Here is a 25,729-nt window from a genome sequence, read left to right as displayed (position 1 = left end):
AATGTTATGCCCAATGTATACATGGTTTTAGAATGTAAGCTTTATAGACAATAAAATGTAACCTTGAATCTATATATCTTCCTCACAGTATAAACAGTTACTGTGAATAGAAAATTTTTAACATATATTCAGAATTCATCTACCATGACAACAGAGTAGCTGATGTACTCTGGGCACTAATATTTGATGACCTCAGTTCAAACTATACCTTGTCAAAAAGGGTTTATGATTAATAAGATTAGTCATATGTGCCCTCCACAGATTAGTTTTGCATCACTACAGATTTATCAATGCCATTCTAAAAGGCTGTAAAAGACTTACAGGAATCTTGAAGCAAAATGTTCAAGCTCAGTGAGAGAACTGAGACAATTGGTAAGGGATGATAGTTGAGAACAAACAAGCTGTTTTCATATCAAGAAGAAAAAGGCTAGAAATCTGTTGAGAACAAACAAGCTAATATTTATGTTATACTCACACATTAGCCCAGTAATGTATCTTTTTTTTTTTTTTTTTTTTTTTATTGAAAATTTTTACATTTTACAAAAACAAATCCCCTTCCCATACCCCCCCCTACCTCACCCCCCCCCCCCTTCCCAACCTCCCAAACCCTCCCCTGGACTTCCCAGAGCTGAGTACAGGCTTAATTAAAAAAAAAAAAAAACTTAAAACACTTTTAAAACCTAAACAAATTTAAATACAATCATCATTCTATATAAGCTCCCTCCAAAAACACAAATTTAAACATTACTTTCTTTGAATATCTATATCTATAATATAAAATCTAATTTCTCCCTCTTTCTTTATCCTAAAACGAAAAAATAAACATACAAATCTTTGTTATACCATTAAAGCTAAATACTCTTAAAGAACTTAAAGTAAGTACATATTTCCTTCAATCTTCATAATCTTCTCTCCTATCCAAAAAGAAGAAAAAAAAAAAAAAAAAACAAAAAACAAAAACTTAAAAAACCTATAAGTCCTAAACAAATCTAAGCACATTTAATTAAACAAATTATTTTGTCTTAAAAATATTAATAATAATATTTAAAAACTAAAAACACTTTTAAATCCTAAACAAATCTAAATACAATCATCACTCTATATAAACTCCCTCCAAAACCACAAATTTTTAAAATTTAAAATATTAGAATCCACTCACTAAAATAAGCAAATTATAATCCCTTCAAAACACAAATTTAAACAATATTATCATTAAAGGTTCAAAACTTAAAACAACAAAGTTAATAAACACATTAAACATTTCAATCTTCACCAATAACTAATTCCATCCGTAAAAAACTACATCCTTATCAATCTCAATTATATTAATATTATTAATTATTCACATTCCAGTTTTTTCCATTCTCCATTCTTCCATTCTTCCATTTCCCTTCTCCATTCTTGTATCAAACTCGTAAGAAATGCTGCAAGTTCTGCCTTAGGAGACTGCTCCAAAATTCCTGAATCTCCCATCGACTCCGAAGCCAATAAGGGTTCCTTAAATTCCTCCTTGTATTGATCTTTACAATTGTAAGTTGTACAAGTTATCCTCTGCCCGTTCCTCTCTTGTTGATGCCCCTCAGACTGAGATTTCCCAGTTTCCATTTCAGGCAACAATTCCACCCTTAAAGATTGCTCCAAAGACTTTGTAGGTCTAACATCTCCCAGAGATTCAGAAACCACTAAATATGAAACTTCCTTAACCTTCTTCTGTTGCTGCTTTTCTTTGGGATTATATACTACACAAGTTGTCTTCTGCTCCTCAACCTGGACTTGTTGAGGCCTCTCACACAAAGATTCTCCAGTTTTCATAAATATAGGCTCTTCAAACTGTGATTCTACATTCTTTTCTTCCAAAGCTTTAAACTTAATTGATGGCGATGCACATACCCCCAGGACCGAAGTATAAAAATCTTTTGCTTGAGAAACAGTATTAAGTCTATAACATGTCCCCAGGTAATTCACCACCATTCCAATCGGAACATCCCATCTGAATGAAATTTTTCTCTTTTTAAGTTCATTTGCTAAAAAAGCAAACTCCTTTCTTCTTCTTAAAATTTTAGATGGGATCTCTTTAAAAATTATAACATCTTGTGAAGCAATTTGAAATCTCTTCTTATAATAGGCTTGCACAATTTCATTGCGTAAAGATCTTTTACCAAAGTAAATTACCACATCTCTTGGCAGATTCTTCTGTGCTGCCACCACAGAGTTAACCCTAAATAATTTTTCAATTTCATTAAGTATTCCCTCTTTTTCTTTATTCAAAATCAATGCAAAGTCCTTTGCAACCATCTCCTTCAGATCTCCTTGCAAAGACTCTCCCAGGCCTCTAATTCTTAAGGCATATTCCATTTGTCCATATTGAAGCATAAGAATCTCATTTTCCATTTCTTTTTCCATACTTTCAATTTTCCCCTCCATTATGTCCACTTTTTCAGCTACCTCTTCCACATGGGAGTTCACCTTTTCAAGAACAGAAGCAACACCTTCTAAAGCCAAAACAAAATCTTGTCTCAAGATCTTATTGTTTTCCTCTAAAATCTTTTTCATTTCTGCCCTAATTTGAATTATAACATCTCCCATCATGTCTTGCAAGTCCTTCATAGTTATTAGCTGACCCCCAGAAGAGGGTGAAACTGTTGATTTAGAAACTGTAGAAATCCCTGGACGCTTTGGAGCCATCTTAAAGAAAAACCTTTAGTCCTTCTTAAGCAATTATAAAAATTCCTTCAAAAATATAACTCCCTCCAAAGAAGGTCATTATAATAAAAAGAAAAAAGGGAAAAAAAGGAAGAGAAAAAGAATTAAAAAAAAGTTTTACTCCTTCTTAAAAATTACAAAAAATTAAACAGAAAAAAAGTCCTTCAAAAAAGGGTCATTACAATAAAAAAAAAAGGGAGTTCAAAGGAAAAAAAAAGGGAGAAGAAAAAAAAAAAATAATTAAATAAAAAAAGTCCGTTCCAAAAAAAATACTTAGAGATACCAAAAACAACCATTCCAATCATAAGGAAATAAAAAGAGAAAGGGAAAGGAAAGAAAGAAAAACACCAAAAAGCCTGCCGGTCAGCATTCTAACTTCCAGAAAAAAAAACACCGAGGAGTTTGCCGATCGCCATTTTACTTTCCCTTTCAACAAAGAAAAAAAATAAAAAGAGAGAATAAAAATAGAAACAAATCTTAAAACTTAAAATCCAAATAAGTCAAAGAAAGCAAAAACTAAATCCTCTACTCAGCTCTGTCCATTTAAAAAAAAAAAACTCACCAGTTCTCTTTAAGCACGGAGGTGTTTGCGGCGGCTCGTTTTGTCCCTGAGGACAAAAACAGCTGGGAAGCGGAGACAAGTCTGAACTCCGTGGGAGCACTCCTTTCACCCCCCCCAAAAAAAAACTTGGGGGGTGCGAAAGAGGCTCTACCACTATTCAGACACTCTCTACCCCCCCCCTTTGCCCGGGAGGGGGATTTTGAACCGCTGAACAGCTGATATCTGCTGTTCATAGCGGTTCTTACACTTACCCAGGAGGACGGCTACAAAGTAGCCGCCATCACGCACGCAAAATCCACCGGAAGTGGCCAGTAATGTATCTAACATTCAAAACAAGCTAGCTAATTTTCACTCAGGTCAGAATAGTTGTGACTATTCATATTACGCAACAAAAGTGCCATTTTAAAATCAAAGTAAAAGTACCTGTAACAATATCTATAGCCTCTTTGTAGGAATTATGAAATCTAATGTCTTTACTTTTTATTCACATATATGAGAGGTATTATATATTGGTTATTATAGATACTACATTTAGATTATAAGAATATACAAGAATAGGATTTTAGTATTTCTTGTGACAGAGGAGGTACAGACATGATCCCTAACCTTCAAATTGTAATTGCAAATGGTTACTAAATATGGCAGTTGCTAAATGAGGACTACTGTATCTGTATTCACTACAACCTGAAGGAGATTTTCTTGAAATAAGAAATTATGCTTTTCTTTTCTTCCATATTCATTCAAGGGATTTATATCACAACTTTTTTTTCTATAGGATAAGACATATTATGATAGGTCTTGGTGACAGGCAAGATATTTTTAATTTTATTTACTTATTCAGAAAAATTATGTGACTTCCTATCTTAAATAAATTACCCTTGGTGACTTTTTACCCAAGAATGTAATCTACATATGTATCTCCACAAAAGAAAAGAAAGAAAAGAAAGAAAGAAAAAAGATCTCATACAAGTTCTCTTTCAACCCAGCAACATATTTCTATAATCAGCCTTCCCTGATCTTGGGATTCTCTACATTATGGACTTCAAAACCAAGAATTTTTAGCAGTGGTTTATTGCTTGGAATTCTCAAAGATAAAGACTAAAATATAAGAAATCTGGTTTAGCTTTTGCCTTCAAACTTTAGTTTTTAAAATTAATCATATTAAAAGATGAGTTAAAAATAACACTGTCCTATTCAGCATGTTGGCTTGGGAATAATTGTCTGAGTAAGCCAGGATCCAGCCTGGCCAGTTACATTTACATCAAACAGCATTCCTTTTAACTGCTAAGATTTTCAACAGAGCCTATTATGAACCAACACATGTTTTTCTCCCCCAATGAAATTTATGGCACAGCACAAGGCAGTAAATAGCGAAGTTCAAAATGCTGCAATTATTCCTGTTTTTACTATTTTGAATGAATATAGTATATTGATCCAATTGATTACTCTAGGCTCTGAATCAAACTTCAAATGGATGACATGTGGAGCCTTAGGAAGTTGTCCTGGCACTATTTCAATTTCATATTTATTCTGGTTTTGTGCTATCTATGTATTAGGCAGAATCATGAAAAAGACAGAGGGTAACTGAATAAATGATAGGGAAAGTAACTGAAAGTGGAGCAGCTGGATAAAAAATAAGTTTGATATTCCCTTGTTTATTAATTTAAGTGCTAGGAAATACATCGATTGTAAGAATTAAGTACTGGTATATTATTTCGTGTGCCTCCTCCAGGATTTTTACCTGAAATTTCAAATAAACTGTGGGCACAATTTAATTTGTAACAGGCAAACATCTGCATGAGATCTTAATGTCTGCACACAAAAGTGCATCCAAGAAGGATGAGGAGTCCCTGAGATCCATGAGAAATGCCAACCTGGGAAAACATCACTTTGGCTGGCTCTTTTTTCCTCAATAAGTTTCTTATGCTCTGGAATGATATAGCTACACTATGAAGGTTTGGATGATGTGGCTGGAAAAGGAAAAATAGAAACGTAGTGGAACAAGTGATTCTAGAAGGCAACTACAGACCCATACGGAAAGCTTCCAATTACAGTAAGGAAGTGACAACTCCATCTCTAATTTCAAGGTTCAAATTAATCATAGTCATTCTTTGTATAATTCTTGATCAATTGTAGCTAAAATAAAATTGCACAGAGATATAAAAATCCCAAAGGTTTTCCCCAAAAGTAAAAGTAGAAGGAGAGAAACCTAATCTAACCAATTAATACTGAAGATGCTCTGTTAATGGGGGCAAAAACTAATTGGAATATATTGAAAAAAAATTACAGCTGACTGCTGTCATAAACAGGTGCACTGCATACACTGTCACCTATTAAACATAAGCTCTGGGCAATTATTCTATCTAATTACAAAATGGAGTCTGTATTTTGATCAATAGGATTTTATATTTTTATATCCACATGCTATATCAATGTCCCCCAAAAGCATAAATTGTTGTTTTTGTAGTTGAAAGCAACCCAATAGTTTAGCAGCATCCCTTCAGCACTGTAAATAATTTAAGATATAACATGAAATCTACATTACATACAAGAGAGCCAATTGTTAAAGCACCATGCTAGAAATGGGGAGACCTATCAATTTTAGTTCTGCCTTAGGCACAAACTCAGGTGGGTTACCCTCTCTCAGACCTACAAAGAAAGCATTGACGTGAGTTACCTGGGGCTGGTCCCTCTTTCAGTCCTACAAAGAAAGCAATGAGGAACCACTTGTAAAACCTCACTAATAAAACTGCAGTCAAAACTGCCTTGAAGGGAGCAAAAACAACCGAAAAGCCTACTACATATTAATTCACCCAATCAGTGTCAAAAGAAAACAACTGTACAATTGGGACATCTTAATAGCCAATTACACCTGCTAAATGTAGTTATTATAAAGACTCATCAGTTCAGATAACGTCAGTGCTCATTCTTTTGTGATGATTTGTCATGAAAAAATGTTTTAAAATGATTCTATGGAAGGAAATGAGCATTTGCTGAGATAATTCTTTGATAAGAGTGATTCCTTTGGGAATTTAACTCATGTCTATGTGAGAAAGAACATTGCTAATTGTGTTGCTGTTTAGAAGGATGAGAAACTGAGATATTCAAGAACATGCAAGATTAAAGTGCACAAAAGCCAGTATGAACTTTCAATAAATCTGACTTCCAATGCGTGTTAACAGAAACAAGAGTATAACTTGTTCAGAAATTCTTAAAGACATGTTATAAAATTGAAAATACAGCAAACTAGAGAGAGAAGAGTGAAGGAAAAGTAACTTTTCCTTCTCAGTACTGTGAGGAATAAATTTGGCTTTCCACAGTGAAGTTCACACAAATATGTCCTATGGAAAGAAATCTGTCATGCTTTTCTGAGAGATTACCCCCCCCCCCAAATCCGGTAAATACCTTGTGATTTTGAGAAGCACATTCTAAGCCATTTCACAAACTACATATACAAATATACAAGCCATACAAGCTTTACCTTCCAGCACTGATGTTGATCATGGAAACATATTCATGCTTTGCCCTTCTCTTGTGAATGGTAGTTATTTTCTGAGTTGTACAAGTACAAGTACAAGAGCCAAATAGTGTAAGCCAGATGAAGTGCATTAGTATTTTGACAGTTTCCCCACTTACCTACAGTAGAAACCACGGTGCCTACAAAATAAAAGGCTCCCGTTAAGTCCCATTGGGGCCGCGTTATGTTTACCCGGATACCGATCCGGTAGGCGGACTCGTACTCAAACAGAAAATTCCTCAGATCCGCCAAAGCCAGGTTGTACTTCTGGGAGAAGTTTTCAATCTTCATCTGCCACTTCTGAAGGGCTTCCAGCTCAGAGGGCCGCTCTATAAGGGAGAAGATGGCAGCTCCGCAACCCATGTAGAGAACAATCAGAACGGCCAGGAGAAGGAACCGGGAGGTGTCTTCGGTGAGGGTGCCAAAGCTGGACGAAGGACAGCAGCAGAGACCGCGACAAGCCATCCCTCTCTGCCAGCCAGGCGCCCGAGCTTTATCGAGCTCCCCTCAACGGCTCATTCTCCTCGCGCCCCCTCGAGCCAGGGTTCCGCAGCTCCCGAAGGGCGTGCGGTGCGCCCTGTGAAGTAGTCTCCAGGCTCGGAAGCGGCAAGAGGGCAAGGCGCGGACCGCAATGCTGCACCCCTTCGGCCAAGTCCCACAGAAGATAGTCAGTCTGTCCCCGCAGTATATCCCTTAGGAGCGCGCCGAGCAGCTTCCCTCGCTGGATCTCCGAGTCGTCCACCTGTTGACCAAACTCGTGCTCCTCGATGTTCTCCTAGGACGCACGTGGCAGGCTGGGTTTGAATCAATTCCGTCAGTCAGACCTCACAATTGCCGGGCGCCGGGTCAGGATTTCAGCTCCCCGAATGCCAAGCGGTTAAAAACACCCTTTTCCATGTGCAGTGCGACGACTCCTCGCCAGGAAATCAATACGGTCCGCGAGTGGCCGTTTTTCCTCCGGACTCTTCGGGCAACCCACGGGAAAATTGAGACTGGGCAGGGCGTTAAAACGCTCCTGATTTCTTCCCAAACCTGTCGAAGGCAGTCAAAGCGCGGGTCCTTTGCTTCCTGTAGCGGGCCTCCGCCTCCACAAGCTGTTTCAAGGAAGCACGTGAGAGACTTGCGGCGAGCATGGCTGTGGCCCTTGGCGGGAGAAGAATTTCGGAAGTCCGGATTCGAATTTACTGGAATATTGTGGTTGATCGGGCTGTCGTTCTAGGGAAACTGGGCGAGAGAATCTGAAAGTGGCGCTGCCTAAGGCATGTAGGCTACAAGCACATGAAATGAATCCCCAAGGTCCCGTTTTGACGCCCGCGCTGTCAAATAGATAACCGTTATTGTTCAGAAACGAACAGCCCTGTTTGTGGAGAGTAATCTCTGCAGAGGTGGTAGGCATGCTTTATCTTTATCTTTTTTATTTTACCTTTTATCTTTGCAAGGAACCAAAAGAGGGAGCGTGATAGATGTCTCCTTGTTTTAGTCTCGAATTTTACCGAATTTAGAATGGATTGATCTGCAAGAAACAGTGATTTATCATTTTATTTCCAGTTTCGTTGAAAAAAAAAAACTGAACAAAGCAGCTGCCTTCTTGTTTCTTGTTCCACAGTAGTTCTGGTTGCCTTTTGGAAACTGGCTGACTTTCTCTGGTTGTTCCCACTATATAATTATAGCTCACCAATTTCTTTTGGGCCTGAATGTGTCAGAATCAAGCCCAGCAAGCCTTTGACAGAGAGGATTGACTCCAATAGTAGATTAATGGATCCTGATATCAGTCTTCTTCAAGGTAGACCACACTAGGAAACCAAAGTCATGCATGCTAATACTTTTATTATAAGGTTGTATAATAACAGAACCTTGCAATGAATGCACTTCTCCCTCTCTCCCTTTGTCTTCATGAGAACTGGAGAGGTGTTGTCTGAGATAACTTACTCAGGATATAATTCTGGCCTGGACTCATTTATCTGACTTGCCTTGGTTGCAGCTCTTCCTCCTGTTTCTCAAATCATTCTTTCTGTCCATTACACCTGGCAACTGGGATTTAGAATATGTGTGCATAATGTATGCATAGTGCTTTATGCCAGGCATGTCAAACATGCGACCCACAGGCTGGATGCAGCCTGCACACGCTATGCTCACCCCAACCCCGCAAAGGCAAAAAAAGTCACAATACGTCATGACACCCCTGCTTTATGCTGTCAAATTCTTTTTGATTTTGATGACTGAAGAACAGATGAAAACAATCTCACTTCCATTTCTTTGCCATGTAACTGGAGCACATTAGACTAAAAAGGGAGGAGTGTTATCTACCCAGAAGCATCTGAATAGCTAGTTTGGGTCTTCTGTTTCTGACCTTGGGTGATTCTAATTCCTTTCTTTTGCTCAGCTTTGGGCATTATGAGAGAAATAACTCACAAAATATTCAAACTCCCATTCTTGATTATTTGATCACCATCTCTTTTGCTATAGAGAAGGTAGATAAAAAGTTGAAAAGTTGCCATCTCATCAAGTCCTCTTCCTCTGGAGAATTATCAGGATTGTCTTCAAATAGTTATTCATGGCTATTACTAAAGCAAAAAGAATGGGAGTAGGAGGCTGTGACAATTGTTCCTTCTGCCTTCTTCATTGCTATCTCTGTCCTTGATGCAGACACTAATGTCTCTGTGACTATTCGTAATGAAAATTCAGATGAACAAGTAAGAGACTAAGAGCCTGAATGTTTGATGACTTCTGGCTTAGATTGCTGTGATTAGGGATTCAGATCCTATTCTCACCAACTCAGCTCCTAAAGACTGAAGCCCTACCCATTTTTACATAACACAATGATTTATACATTTAGTGTTCAACTTTCACCAGTATCAAACATCTCAAACATCAGTTATTACATATAAAAACAGGAAAGGCAGAAACAAAAAAATAATATACACATATAAAGTACATTTATAATATTATAATCCCTAACATGTACAGTTTGTTATTTGCTACTTGAATGGTTTTTCCTATAATGACTTTTCCCAAAACATATTTATTGAAATATAATGGGAACATTTTATGTTTTTTTCTCTCAGAGTACATCAAAGCATTTGTAAGCTCCATACACTCTTATTCTAAATGATTTGTTTTAACTGCTTTAGTAAACACATTAAGCTTGAACATTTTCACATTCAGGTTGTTATGGAAACAATTTTTTTTTTAAAAAATGCCACCTGTGATACCTGATGATTCACTGAATCTCCAAAATTTGATCAATATTTACCATAAAGTTCAATGATATAAAAGCAGCAGTATGCCATGCGGCACCTTAAAAAAACACAGTACTGCTTTTTTTCTCAAAGCACTAATATAGCTGAACATCTTGAATCAATTGTATAATGTATTCATGAGTAATCCCAGTGAATTGAATGTTTCTTGCTCCGTTATTGGCCTTTCTCCCTAATTCACAAACATATGAATATTAAAATATACCAAGTTAGGAACAGATCATGATGGAGAAAATCTGTGTGTTTGCTTAAAGTTGACACCAACTTTATGGACATGATCAAATGCTAATCAATCTTATTCAGGTATTCTGACCTTGTAACAAAACTTTCAAGGTTTTTTATTCTGCATTGTTTTATATATATACATCCAATAGACAATACATACTATTGTCTATTGGATGATACATAGCACATAGCGTGGGGTACTAGCACTTACCCATTTTGTACTCCCTATGGAAAATAAAAAAATCAAGGATTAGTTGATGCTTTGTATCAGACATATTTAACCATGATGGATTGTAGTGCACGAACAAGACATCCTCTATCTGCAGGCAAATAAAAGCATAATCAAAAGGGCTTGCATATTAAGAAATATTTTTGAAGCTACATATGTGGGGCAACAAACTAATTTTAAGAAGACTGCAACTAATTTGCTGTTAGAAATGAAAATACCATTGTGCCTTGTTCCAAAGGTGCTTTCCAAAAGGCAACTGGACTTTCTTGGTTTATTTATTTATTTTTTTTGCTTGTTTGCTTTAAAAAAAAACATTTTGTTTCTCATCCAAAAAGTTTCGTCAGTTCCTCAAAAGCAGTGGTTCTCAACCTGTGGGTCGGGACCCCATTTGGGGTCAAACGACCATTTCACGGGGGTCACCAAATAAGGCTGTCCGCCATTTTTCCCCCTCTTCTTTGGCCACGCCCCTGGCACCCGGTGATGTATAAGTGGTTGGGGGGTCACCACAACATGGGGAACTGTATTATGGGGTCGCGGCATTAGAAAGGTTAAGAACCACTGCTCAAAAGTGAAGAAGCTTCTTGGCTCAGAAGCAAAATGTTTTTTTAAAAAAACAACAACCCAAAAAAAGTCCAGTTGCTTTTTGGAAAATCACCTTTGCGACAATCATGATCTGATGACTTGAAAATCTCCACAGACATCACTGTGTCTTCTACATTCTGGTTATACTGTAGTTAATTGAGTATAAAATGAAAATAGTGTAGGTGACATGCACGTTTGCTATATCAAGAAAATAGTAAAGCCTTCAAATAGGATTATGATGTATAATGTATGATATATAAAGGGACTTTTTGTCTGTGGAGATTTTCAAGTCATCCAGATCATTATTGTCACAAAGGTGATTTTCCAAAAAGCAACTGGACTTTTTTTGGGTTGTTTTTTTAAAAAAACATTTTGCTTCTGAGCCAAGAAGCTTCTTCACTTTTGAGGAACTGATGAAACTTTTTGGATAAGAAATGGTTTTTTTTAAAGCAAACAAACAAAAAATAAACCAAGAAAGTCCAGTTGCCTTTTGGAAAGCACCTTTGGAACAAGGCACAATGGTATTTTCATTTCTAACAGCAAATTAGTTGCAGTCTTCTTAAAATTAGTTTGTTGCCTCACATATGTAGCTTCAAAAATATTTCTTAATATGCAAGCCCTTTTGATTATGCCTTTATTTGCCTGCAGATAGAGGATGTCTTATTCGTGCACTACAATCCTTCATGGTTAAATACGTCTAATACAATTCATTAAAGCTTCAACGCTAAACATGCATGTTTGGAATCAATCATTGTAAGTAACAAGGAGTTAGAATTGGGCTGAAAACACACTTATATTTTCTAATGATAAAGTTTAAGTTCTTTAAGAAATGCAGCCCTTGAATGGAAATCTACAATTCAGTTTTATAAGCAATAAAAAAGTAAAATGAAAGTATTAGTTTTATATCTGTATAACCAATGACATTCTTATCAATTGTAGGAATCCCCATCAGCCCTAGAGTTCCCAGGAAAATCCTGGTTATTATGGCAGGATAACATCAGCATCTCTGCTCATGATAGTTTTAATTATGACTTTATATATTTACTGCTTTTTTAAAATTCTCTGTTGAATACTGCCCAATGAATTCATGTTTTTGGCTCACAATAAATATATTATATAAATAAATATTGAATTTTGAGAATCTATAGGAATATCTAAAGGAATATGAAATATACATGATTTCAAAAATTTTTCAGTGAAGCAAGTTTTTGTTTTCTAATTAAAATGTTTGATATGTCATTGCAACAGCACCAAATTATGTTTTATACTATATGCTTATAACAATTTATAGTCTTGGAGAAGGAAAATAAAGGCAAAGTAAAGACATCTCCTCAGAAATTATACAAAAGTATCAGACTAATATTTGCAAAAAATATATATAATTTCATTTTTATTGCTAACACAGCTGGGTACTTTATTTCAATTTTCTGTAAACTTTCTCTTTTATCACATTCAGAATTTCACAAAACTCCCCAAAAGGATTAAAGATATTCTGGCTAAAAAATACAACTATCTGACATGGCCATTTCAAAATTTTCTAATTTACAGGTAGATCTTGTTTAGCAATTGCCTCATTTAAGTAACCGTTCAGTTACAACATTGATGAAAAATGTTCTATTAGTAAAAAAAGCTTTATGATCAATTCTCATATTTATGACTTGGCAGGTCTATAAGCAAAGGAAAGATGAAGAACATTAGCTATTTCATTTAGTGACCACTTTGCTTAATGACTGAGTTGGTAGCCCCAATTATGGTCACTAAACAAGGACCATCTGCATACATGTAATTTCAAAAGTATGATTTATCATGAGATTTAGAACTGCTAATCTTCAAAGCAGTTATTTTTTCATAAATGCTGTTAATAATAATTCAAAGTAGCTTATTTTTATTTTATTTTATTCAAACAATTATTTTCAAGTGTACAGATATCAATAATAAAATCTGACAGGTATTCAAATGACTCCGAATAAAGATTCAGAATTACTTTAAACTATTCACTTAGGAACCCACATATTACCATGTGTATCAGGAGCTTTGATGTAAGGAATATTCCAAATCCATGGGCGATCTGCAAAGCAAAAGAAAAGGACAGACTTGTACCACAGATGAAGATGAATTGAGAAAAATTAAATTAGATTTTCTCTTCCTAAAATTCTTTATATTAAAGCTAACCATTTACTTAAAGTCTAGCCATTTTCTAAGCAACCAGTTAGTCTTAAATAATCCAGTATTGCTACTTTGAAAGTATGGAGATATTTATCAATAACTTTTACTTGAAATATAATTAGCTTTTAAACTTACTGCTTCATAACACAAAACCAACTTTTTAAAACTATCTTTTAGTGAGCAATGTTATATACAATTACCCTAAAAGCAAGTACAGAATCAAAGTTCTTTGGTTATATTTGGTCTTAAATGGAGTTGCACTTCAAAAGTGGCATGCAGTCTGGGTTCATCTGGACTCACAGCTCATACTCAAAAACAGGTAGCAGGTGACAGCTGTGACCAAGAGGGCCTTTGCATAGGTACATCTAGACTTACAGTTGCATCCTTTTCTGGACTGGGACTCCCTTCAAACAGTTATGCTTCAGTCACATCAAGATTAACCGATGTGCTCAACATAGCACTGTCCTTGAAGATGACTGGGAATCTATACTGGTTCAAAATACAGTGTTGTAGGCAGTGATGTACATGCTTCATTAGGTTGGGCAGGATAATATTTTGAGCACCTGTTTTGTTCATTGGCATGTTTGTGTTCAGGATATTTGGAATTTCTTTTTCTCTGTGTTTTTGTACTTTTCTCATTTTTAAAACTGTAAGCTACCAGAACTGTTGAGATTGGAGGGGACTCTGAATTGTATATAGGTATATATCTATAAAGAATAATAATAAAGTCTGCCGTAGGATAAATTAATGTAACCCTTCAATTGCTGTGTTAGATTTTGCTTATTAGAAAACAGAAATGTGATGAATACTAATAAATGCATGTATTCAAGCCTTTGAAAATAATCCAAAGATCCTATCTTCTAATTCCATGTGTTAGCTTTTAAAGCCTATCAATTCTATTGCACACAATAATATTTTAAAATCCCATTTAATTTGAAAGGAAATACAAAATAAGTCTACTGTTTATTAAACACAGGGGGAGCTGCAGTTCAATAACAAGAACATATTTGTGCACTGAATGCAATAATAGGATGATTGTTGATTTGCAAGTGAAATGTAGTATGTTCAATAGTACAATTACACAAATAAATTGTAACACTGATAAATTTAACCCTTGAAGCAGCATTCTGTATTTATTCAAATTGTATTTCATCCTTATTACAAAAAGCTTGTAACAACACACTGACAAAGAGGTAATAATGTGCAAAGGTTTGAGGTTCACCTGGGTTTGAAAATGGAATCTTGTAACAATTGTAATTTAAGCAGCTGTTATATGGAATATCTACCATGTTTCCCCGAAAGCCCCCCCCCCCAGAAAGTAAGCTTCAGCTTGATTTTTGGGGGTGGGCCTAATATAAACCTCCCCCAAACCCCTAGTTTTGGGACAAGGCGCACACCTAAAAATCAAGCTAGGGCGGGGGTGGTGAAGCTGCCCCACATGCCCTGTACCCACTTACCTTACCGGTAGGACCATCATAGCCAGGCCTCCCACGTCCTGACACTTGTAAAGCTGTGGCTCATCATGCCAGTGCTGCCGCTCATGGCAGGAGGTTGCACAGCGCTTCAGGCTGTTGCTGCTGCTTGCAGCAGAACTCATGTTGCTTCGGGCTGTTTCTGCTGCTCGTGATAGGATGCTATGTGGCTCTATGGGCCATTTCCACTGCTTGCGGCAGGACGCCTCATGGCGCTTCATGCTATTGCTGTTGCTTGCGGCAGGATGCCACATGACGCTTCATGCCATTGCTTGTGGCAGGACGCCATATAGCCTCCTGCCACGATCGACAGCAATGGCCCAAAGAGCTTCATGGCTTCTTGCCACAAGCGACAGCAACAGCGCAAAGCACCATGTGGCATCCTGCCGCGAGCAGCAAAAATGTCCCAAAGCACCGTGTGGCCTCTTGCTGCAAGTGGCAACACAGCATGAAGCATCATCATCCAGTCATGAGTAGCAGCAATGGCATAATGTGCCACACAGCATCCAGCTGCAAGTGGCGGGAAGCGGCTGCTGAAGAAGTCAAGGAGCGGCGCAACAGGTTTCGGGGTGTAGGAGGCCTGGCTGTGATGGTTCTAAGGTAAGACACCCCCCAAAATAAGACCTAATTCCTCTTTCGGAGGCAAAAAAAATATAAGACCAGGTCTTATTTTTGGGGAACCGTGGTAGTTAAGAAATGTGTTAAGGAATTTCTTCGCAAAATTCTACTTACTTGTCTGTTTCAGCCTTTCTAAATTCTCTTTTCCCAGTAATCAACAACTGCATGTTCTTTATTTTAAATGTTTTTACGTTCATTCAAGATTAATTTTACTTTTATCCAGAAAAAATAATTATATAGAAAGAGAATGCCTTACCTTTTTTTTCATACTTCTCAGGGGGCAGATCATAAGGGACAGGAAATGACAATACTGATGTATTAGACAACATGTTTTCCTTTACTTGGAAATACCCTGTATTCAAGTCCTAAAAAAAAAGAGTATTGCATTCAACCAAAATTAAAAAACAAATACAGTAATATGGCGGTGTTAGTAACATGCTGCCAACATGTGCTTATTAGGTAAGTTGTCTAAATAGCAACTATAATCAAATAATTAATGTATAATCAAACTGCCACAATTAAAAGCAGATAATCTATTACTCAGTAATCATTTTCTTTAAACTAAGCAAGACCTCAAAAAAACCAACTTAACTTTCTTAATTTGAAATGAAGAAATGTCCTACATCAGGCATGTCAAACTGCCGCTGAAACTGCGCCCACCCCATTGCCGGCAATGGGGAAAAAGTTCTGATACGTTGCGCGATGTCACATGACATTGCAAGTTTGACATCTCTGTCCTACATCATATTGTAGGTTAATTCCATTAAATAATGAATATAGAGTGGTTTTCACAACTGGAGGTGATGTATATCACATTTAAAATACCACTAAGGAAAACACTGAATTCTTGGAGAATAAATATCTCAACAGAGATACAGTTGATACCCATGTTGGTTGTATTTAAAAAAGCTTATCTCTTGAGGTCTGGAATAATGGGTCCTGCATGTTTGACTAGTTGTTACTAGCTGATTTTCTTCCAGATTTGGGTTTTTAAAAAACTATATTTTATGACTTTTATTTTTTTCTTACTTTACCTGCGTGGTTGTCTTAAGCTTTTCTAAATAAATAACCAAGAGATAATATTTAATATCCAATGTTGTACTTGCATATAGTATATTAAGACCCTGTTACACCTCACAAATAATAGAGGTACATATTAAGAAAAACTATCAAGCAAAAATGGAATATTATATTCCATCCAGGAACTGAAAAGATTAAAGAAAGGAAGGCAACCTGCCTTGCTTCTGACACTTTAAGCACAGCTTGTAACATTCACTACCATTATAGCCAGTATCAAGGAATTCTGGGAATTATAACCAACACCTTTCAAAAGCATTGAATTGTTGCTTGGGATTAAGTATAAAGTTCTATAAGATAAATATAAAGATTCATTTCCATGATCCCAATTGATGACATTTCCCGAGAGAAGGGATAGAGTCAGCACTGGATTGAGTATATGCTACTGGACAAGAAGATGCAACTAGGAGTATTTTTACATCTGGAGCATCCCAGGTTGTATAATCAATTTGCAAGCAAATTTCTGCAGCATATCATTTAGTCATTTTTGCCTCATCCACATTTGTCTTCCCAAATAAAAGGCTGAAAGCTTGTGTCTTCAATGACATCACTGGACATTTGAATGCAGCCCTCAAAGCACCCACAATTTATTTTTAAGATTGAAGTGTAGTCACTCTCAGAAAAAAATTATCCAGCTGAATAAAGGATGAAGAGTGATTAAATGACTGGGAGAAATGAACAAATTGGTGATTCAGATAAGCTTCCTTTCCTAGTATTAAAGTATAATTTAGTTTTGCAACTTAATACAGTCATTAAACGAGCATACATAATACTGGGTAACTAATAATTTTCTTTGGAACTGAGCTACACATAGAAAAATACTTTTTTTTTTACTTTCTTATGCAAATATATTTCTGACATTCTTGAGATCCATGGGTCTGGCTCTATTTGCATTCACTGCAACCAGTATCGGATTAGAATGAACTTACAAATTCTGAAGGCAGGAACAAAACTCCTAGTTCATATGATCGGATCATCAGCTGGGTGCCATTTTTCTCAAAAGCTCCCCAAGCAGCTTTAGAAAGATTGGCACTAAGCAGGCAGAAACAAGAAAGAGAAGAAAAAAGTTTTTTTTATGCACAGAATACAAAAATTTGGAGAGAAAAGAATAGAAAAAAAAACCACAGGGAGTTCTTGACTTAAGACTATTTATTCAGCCCTGAACAAAGGAACTTACAACTTGTGCCTGAAATTATGGTTGTTGTAGCAGTCATATGATTAAAATTTGGGTGCTTGGCAGTTTACCTGCACTTACAACCATAAGGGCGCTTCAACTCCCTCCATCACAGTTGCATTTCTTGGTGATGGCAGCAGTGCTGGGGTAGAATTAGAGGCCTGGGACCTTCAGCGATACTGTATTAGCCAGTTGCCACTGCCTCCAAGCCTCTATTTCAGTCTCAGTGCAGCCTCTACTGAGTAACCACATCATGGCCTGCCACCTCAGTGCAAAGCCCCATTCTCCCCTCCCCTCCCAGCTGATCTTCACCTGATGAGGTGTACCCAGCTGCTGACTATGCCAGCCCTTCTTCCCAGGTCTCTTCTCTAAACTGTGCCCAACATTCTCCACACCAGATGCCAAGAGGAATTGCTGGTATTGTGGCTGCTATGCGATGCAGTTACATGACATCTTGCTTTATGACTGCATTGCTCAGTGATGAAAATTGTAGTCTCAATTATAAGTCGAGCACTACCTGTAAAAGATTTACCTTGTCACTAGAAACCATGCAATCTTCTGGAAATCCAAGGATACTCTCATGTAAGTTTTAATATGTGGCATTGCATGACTACGACCTGAAGTTTCAGCTGACCATTTGCTTGGGTTAAAACAAAAGAAATGAGTCTTTCAGATTAAACCACACAATACATTTTTTAGACTCTAATTCCTGGGATGTGATATCCATAGTAAGAAGTATTTTATTCCTCCTTTTTAAAATTGAATGTTACTTGAAATATTCTAATGTGGTGACTTCAAAGTATAATGGTTAATAGCTTCTATCCACCCCAATTAAAAAGATTCATTCCTGATGGCAGGGGATAATGGGAAACATAACATATCTGAAGAATCTGGTTGATTTAAGGTAATAGATGTATTAAAGTAATACAAATAAATGTTCCAGCAGTTGATAGAAAATACAAGATACTGTTTCAATCATAGTTTGGATCAATTTCCTGCGGCATGGAATAGAAACCAGTTTGGGGAAGGCTGATTTAGATATCCTTACCAATCACATGCAAAGCTGTAATCTACAACAATTCCAGTAATTATAGACCAGGCTTAAATAAGAACATAAAAAGTTTTTTAGCTTTCCTTTCTCAGTTTAACTGTTCATACTTTACACATAAAGCCATACTAAAACGTTGCGGAGTATAATATACATGAATTGGATGTGTATGAAATCAATAGGGATTTATATGAAAAAGAAAAAAATGTAACTTTTATTGACATGTGTATATTTGGCATTTGATCTCTGGACCTATTTTTTTATCCTGCTATGGCTAGATTAATTATATTCAACTTGCAGCTTTTCATAAACTTAGAGGGAATTTTCAAAACTACTGTACACAAGAGAAAAATAATTACTTTTTTACCACTATGGGTTGGTTTGCAATATGAGATGTCTACTAGGTTTTATTTTTAGAAAATCATTTAATTAGCACATAACTAAGTAATTTTTAAAAGGCTAATAATTACAGTACATCTGAAACTAAATTTATATAATCTCTGTTTGGATTTTTATGATGAACATTCTAAGCCAAATCTAATAATATCTTTCTCAAACATTTTACAAACATAAGGCACAGTAAGTGTTAGTCTTTAAGGTTTGATTACTTCTTTATTTTAAAACACTAACCATAAAGATAGCATTTTACTTACTGGAAATAAGAGTTTAGCCAAAGCTGCTTTTGTGCAGTTTGTATACTATATGGAAGAGAACCCCCAGCTGAAAAAGAAAAGGTCAATTACTTAATGTTGACATGTGGCCTTACAACTTCATTGTCAAAGGCAGGAATATATATTTTACCTGGATAACCTTCTAAACTTTGTCTCACATTTTCAACACTTGGGTAAATCTAAACAAATAAAAGCAAATGTAATACCAAATAGTTATAACAATTGCATCATGATTGTTTCAGGTTGATATAAATAAGAATGTTATACAATTTACCATCAAAATATTGCCAAGTAACAGAGCGTGAGTATATACCAATCAAGTTTGATACTGTTATTGGTTTGCTGAAAACTCATCTGTTGTTATGTTTTCTTGACATTTGGTTACAATTTTTTTTTTTAAAAAAAATCTGTAATATAGAAACTAGCTTCTGGACAGACTTGTATGTTTATTCAAATCATGACTAAATCACAGTGCCTGCTTTGACAAAGACTGGTTGAGTTAAACAAACATTTTGAAATCTGAATGCTTAAAAAAGCAAAATAGAGATTTTTGTGGAGATGAACAATGTATTTATATTTTCAGTTAGGATGAACAACTAACAGACCCAGACTATATTCTTAAAATTTGATGGCAAAATAGCTCATTTCTGTAATGCCATTATTTGCTCTTCATACCAACCCAAATTTTGGGTCCGTTACGTGGATGATAGTTCGTGGTTATCAAAAGATGCCCAAAAATAAACTTTATGGACACACTGAATTCGGTATACCCAGACATTAAGTTTACAGCAGAGGAGGAGAATCAGGGCTCGTTAGCTTTCCTGGATGTGCTAGTCAACCGCCAACCAGATGGAACCCTGCATACAAGGGTATACCGAAAATCAACACACAACGACAGAATGGCCCATAAAGCAAACTGCATCAGAACATTATTCAAACAGTTAAGACTCTCACTGCAGCACGGCTGAAGCAAAAGCAGAGGAAAGGAACCACCTTTTCCGCATCTGCAAACGCAATGGCTATCCAGTAAGGTTTATCAAACGCCACGATGCACCACCCAAACCCTGGGAGAATTTACAGATTAACAAGACACCACCACAGATGACATGCATTTCCCTCCCTTACATCAACAATGTGTCCGAAGCAACAGCTAGGCTACTAGCCCCCCATAACATAAAAATAGCCCATAAACCAAACTAGACACTGTGCTCTAAGATCATGCGCCCCAAGGACCAGCTCCCCAACGCAGAAAAATCCATGGTGGTATATAAGATCAACTGAAAAGACTGTCCTAGCAATTACGTTGGGGAGACCTCCAAAAGACTGAAAACCCGGATACATAAACACAAGCTGGCCATCAAAAGGTGTGAACAGCACTCACAAGTGTGGACGCAAATGGCTGATCTTGGCCAGCAGTTCAACTTTAATGATGTGCATACTCTATCCAGTGAACCACCAAAGGAGGCTGCTTGCTTAAAGAGGCTTGGCTCTCCGACAAAAATTTGATCAACCGGCACATAGAACTCTGCCCGGCACACCAGGCATTGGGAGCATGGGATAAACAAAATCATGCATCCCAACAAAGACAATCCAACTATGTGCCACAAAGATCAAGGAGACAGGACCACAGGGGAAGTGAAAATGCCATTGCAACCCACGGACAATCAGACAATGGTTGCTAATAAACAACCAACAGAAGCCCCTTCCCTGGGGGTATGCACACGTTCCAAAACAGCAAGAGAGCTGTTAAACGGGAGAATAAAATCTAAAACAGCAGGAGGTCCCCCAGATCCCTTAAGACACCCAAGAAGAATAACAACACCCCCCAATGAAAGAACAAAGGTCAGAACACACCGGCAAAAAGCCTTCACATCAGAGATTCCAGGTCGCCCAACGAATGACATCGAAGATATTCATGCACGTGCAGTAACAACAAAATATAAAAACAGTGGAGTGGAACCAATTGGACAGTGTATTGACAGCCCCACAATAAAAACTCGATCGCGATTGAAAAAAGAGGACAACTCAGAACACCACAGACAATATGAGGATCGCAACGATAGATTTATAACGAACATAAGAAAAAAGGGGGAGGAACAAATGGCCACCCAACCAACTAACCCTATATGCAACCATAGGGCCACGAGAAAGAGGGGTATAGGCTCAAACACACAATACAACAATACCCCCCCCGAAGAGGGAATGCGTACGATCCACGTTAGACAAAGGCAACGGATTAAAACGGAGACTGCAACGCGATGCGAACATAATGAGCATCGAAGACGAGGAAGAGGGGGTGGAGACCATAGGAGGTGATGTACGCGTAGGACATGGCCATGAACATATGGGAAGGATAGCGGGGGGAAAGATGAGAGAATACCCAGCGCACGGCCCAATGGAGCGAGAAGTAACTGGGAAAACACGGAGAAAATGAACGGCCAAAAAAGGGGGTAAGGAGTATGCCGAACTCAGGAGCCTGTAGTGAGGAGATAGAGTGCAACACACGCACAAAGAAGGAGAATGGAGGAAGCAAAGCAGGTAACGGAGCGGTAGCATCAATCAACATCAAGAATATAACCAACACACAGTCCAATCAAGTAGGACCGATGACGAGGTCCAGGAGCCGTGTGCACAAACTGACTAGCACTATAAAGGAGACTCCCACTGGCCAGTTTTAAGCCCTGATGATGTCGACAGTTGGCCGACGAAAGCTTGGTACTAGATTAAACGCTTTTAGTTTAAAAATTTCTTCCTGGTGTTCGTGTTTGTTTGTTTTTATAATATGACTATACCCAGGATTCGTGTTTTTAACGAAATTATATATATATATATATATATATATATATATATATATATATATATATATATATATATATAGAAAATTTCTAGATATTTTTACAAAAAGCAAAAAAAAACAAAAAAACAACCCTCACCCACCCACCCCAACCCTCCCTCTCCATCCCCCCCCCGATCTTCCCAGAGCTGAATATAGGCTTAATTAAAATTTTTAAGAATCTTAAAAAAATTGAAAAAATATAAATCATAAATATATCTAAATACCTTACATAAACAACTTATAAAATAATTAACAATAAAATATATGTAAGAAAAAAGCATAAGTATTAAAAAGAAAAAGTACTTGAAAGAAAAAGAGATAATAAAAAAGAAAAGAGAAAGAAGAAAAGAGATATAAAAAAGTACAATCTATAAAATATTAAAGTTTATATACAAGTTATTAAAAAACTAAATGATATTTTTTATATCCAATTTATATTGTATAAAATTTATCCATTTTTCCCATACCGCAAAGAATTTCTCTTGCGATTGCTCCTTTAAGAAAGCCGAAATCTTTGCCATTTCCGCCAAATACGAAACTTTAAAAAACCACTCTTGCAAGGTAGGCAAAGATTCCTTCTTCCAATATTGCCCTACTAACAGCCTAGCGGCCGTAATCAAATTTAACATCAATATAACTTCCTTAGCATCACAATCAGTAACAATACCTAACAAAAACAATTGTGGGGTAAATTTTACCCTCTTTCTAAAAATTCTTTGAATATTCCACCATATCTTAATCCAAAAGACTTTTATATTTTTACACGACCACCAAATATGATAATAAGTAGCATCCAAACAACCACATCTCCAACATTGTTCTAACTTTTATAAACACTATAAATACACACAGACACTCTCTCACACATATCCAGACCCACACGTATATATGTATTATGCAGCCAATACCAGATGGATCGGAATTTCATTTGAAGGAGTCTTCAAATTGCTTCCTAAACTCCCCAAACTTTCTCTAAATTCTGAACACAGCCATTTGGACTGATCAATTCCCATTGATCCAATACTTGAGAACTGTCCTATTATCGGCCAAAGATCTTGATCAGGTATTTGTACTGCATGTTCCTTCAGAAGCTGTTTGAGGAAAAAACAAATAGCACCAATAAAATATTACCACTTTAGCACATTCAATTATTCAATTATCATTTATGAAGACACTGCTCTTTAATTAGTTGCATATGTTCAATATTTTATCCAACAGTGCAGACTGCAATTATTGTAGACATTTGTGCTGAAATCTTACTTTCCTGAATATCTTCCAGATATGTTGAGCTTTAACTCTTAGTGAGCCAGCATGATAGCAGACTCAGGCTAACATATTCACTGGTACTAGTGGGAAAACCAGCATTCAGTTTCTATATAAAATCTAAGTTTCTAATTCCTTTGTAAACTGAAGGACAATGAATTGAAACCACCAATTTTTGCAGCAATCCAATTACACTTTTTTGGCATAAACTTCTGAGTTACCTAACAATAACAATACAGGATTGCCTAATTGGAACAATTCAAGATGGTATGCAGTGTGGTAAAAACATTTATTGGTTGACTGACCAGCAGAAGCTTTTCAATATTTCTGGAAAGCAGGCCAACAAGGATTTAAAACTATCTTTGGAATTTTAGTTCATCAGATTCTCAATCAATCAATCAATTCTGATCATCTAAATTTATATGGAATGAGAGTTTAATAAAGTGTCAATTTTTAGTGATTCATTCAAAAATTGTTACTTAATTCAATTAAAGTCTTGGCAATTATTCAGCTTGATATCAGTTGTATCTCAGATTCTGATGCCCATGGAAAATTAACATTATAAATGAATTCAAGCTTAAAAATAAATGGTGAGATGTTTTATTGGAATGTATGGATAAAATCTTGAACAATTATTTTAGAATAATTACTTTGTAATGATTATTTTATGATTTCTCTCAACTTCAGATGGAAGTTCTATATTCCCTAATTCACAGCAGTGCAAAATAATCAACTCAGTCATATTTTAATATCTCAACATGGACCAAATACTTTAACTGCTTCAAAGAAAAGTGAGATGCTATATCTTCTGATGAAGTCCATGAAGTCCATTTCTGAACTAAGCACCAACAGATTCCATTTCAAATTAATTGGATTTCTGGAAGAATATATTTGAAAGGATGTATATAAAAATTATGGCAACATTAATATATATGATTTATAAATTAGGTATTTATAAGACAATATTTGTATAGCTAGGTAGATATTGAAAGATGTTAATATTATGTTGACGTATGTTCAAAAAATGTAGAATTTGATTGTTCTAGGAATTGTTCACTGCTGAGAAAATTATTTTGAAAAATTGGAAAAGCAGTTATTAAAGATTGAATTTAAGATGTATAATTAATCCATTTTTGAAAGTCTTTTTGCATTAATAAAAAATTATGCAATATTTAGCTTGACACAGAATTTATATTTTACAGTACGTGCTTTATTCTAATTTGAAATTTTCATATATTTAAAACTTGAAATATAGGTGACATGCCTACACGGTTCATACTTTTCCCCTTTTGTTTTACTTTTTGTTGTTATTCTGCTTATTTTTGTTTACAACTGTATATTTTTTGTAACTCGAGAGCCCAAAATGTCTAACACTTAAACAATCTGGGTTTATGTGTGTATGATGAATTCTCTTAACAGCTTTCAAACAAAGTCTGAAGGCTATCTATTAGAAAAGCTGCTAGCAATAAAATTTTCAACAATAACGAGTAATAAGATTACCTCTTCATAAGATTACTTCTTTACCGCTCAAATTCCCTCCTTGAGGGAGATGGGCGGTCTAGATGGGCAGTTTAGAAACATGAAATATAAACAAATAAATAAATTTACAAAAATTTACTTGGAAAGATTCCAAGTCTTCATAATTCTACAAATAAACATTTAGTACCTTTCTCAGTTTAAGATGACCCCATTTTTCTTTTGCATTACCTTGGTATCGACCTGGAGTTGACCCAATAAGATATACTCTGCATAAAAAATAACCACACAAAATTTGGTATTTTCCCAAATTGTATCATAGTACATAATTATTATACATAATTATACTGCATATAATACAGTGTACTTTAAAATAGTTGTTTTCCCAAACTGCATTACTGCTTATTAAAAAACCTAGACCCATCTTCACAAAAAGCTTCTACTCAGAATCTTAAATTACTGAACATAAGAAAAAATGTTTACAAAAGAAATACTGACATTATCTTTAGTAATCAGCTTACAAAAATGCATCTTCAATCCTGTAACCTATTTCAATAAATGCAATTTTATAGTTTAAAATTGCTTATATTGAAACACATTATTTTATATAACTATAATGAACATTGGAACTGTGAGAAATTGTTTAATATAAGCATACATTGAATTATATACCTTGTCTCCGAAAGATCATGTTGCTTAATTATTTCAACCCATTCCATCAGAGTAGCAGAATTATAAGATACCAGATAGCTTATTAGATCTGACTTAAAATTTGTATGAGATTCACCATCAGACTCAGCACTCCCAGGAGGCAATCTTGGATACAAAGGACTTAGCCATATTCTAAAATATT

At 36.0% G+C, this 25,729-nt stretch overlaps 2 protein-coding genes across 3 annotated transcripts in view; both read right to left on the bottom strand.

Moving 5' to 3' along the window:
- Nucleotides 1–8,172, bottom strand: part of KCNK13 (potassium two pore domain channel subfamily K member 13) — a 30,210-nt gene extending 22,038 nt beyond the window's left edge. Inside the window, exon 1 of the mRNA XM_039346927.1 lies at nt 6,902–8,172. Coding sequence (XP_039202861.1) covers nt 6,902–7,247 — 346 coding nt within the window. The 5' untranslated portion in view covers nt 7,248–8,172. The remainder of the gene's footprint in view (nt 1–6,901) is intronic.
- TDP1 (tyrosyl-DNA phosphodiesterase 1) overlaps nt 413–25,729 on the bottom strand; it is a 41,011-nt gene continuing 15,694 nt past the window's right edge. Inside the window, exons 7-16 of one of the 2 annotated variants that reach the window (XM_039346926.1) lie at nt 25,549–25,719; nt 25,067–25,145; nt 23,046–23,228; nt 19,432–19,480; nt 19,284–19,350; nt 18,115–18,222; nt 17,338–17,440; nt 15,588–15,696; nt 13,093–13,143; nt 413–435 (exon numbers count right to left, since the gene is read on the bottom strand). In XM_039346926.1, coding sequence (XP_039202860.1) covers nt 428–435; nt 13,093–13,143; nt 15,588–15,696; nt 17,338–17,440; nt 18,115–18,222; nt 19,284–19,350; nt 19,432–19,480; nt 23,046–23,228; nt 25,067–25,145; nt 25,549–25,719 — 928 coding nt within the window. In that variant the 3' untranslated portion in view covers nt 413–427. Of the gene's footprint in view, nt 436–12,437; nt 13,144–15,587; nt 15,697–17,337; nt 17,441–18,114; nt 18,223–19,283; nt 19,351–19,431; nt 19,481–23,045; nt 23,229–25,066; nt 25,146–25,548; nt 25,720–25,729 lie in introns of those variants that run through there. The other variant, XM_039346925.1, reaches the window with a different exon arrangement.

The sequence above is a fragment of the Crotalus tigris genome, unplaced genomic scaffold (assembly GCF_016545835.1).
Source record: "Crotalus tigris isolate CLP2741 ecotype Arizona unplaced genomic scaffold, ASM1654583v1 scf7180000018040.1558517, whole genome shotgun sequence".
In the NCBI taxonomy this organism is placed as follows: domain Eukaryota; kingdom Metazoa; phylum Chordata; class Lepidosauria; order Squamata; family Viperidae; genus Crotalus; species Crotalus tigris.
This window is presented reverse-complemented; position numbering and strand designations above follow the sequence as displayed.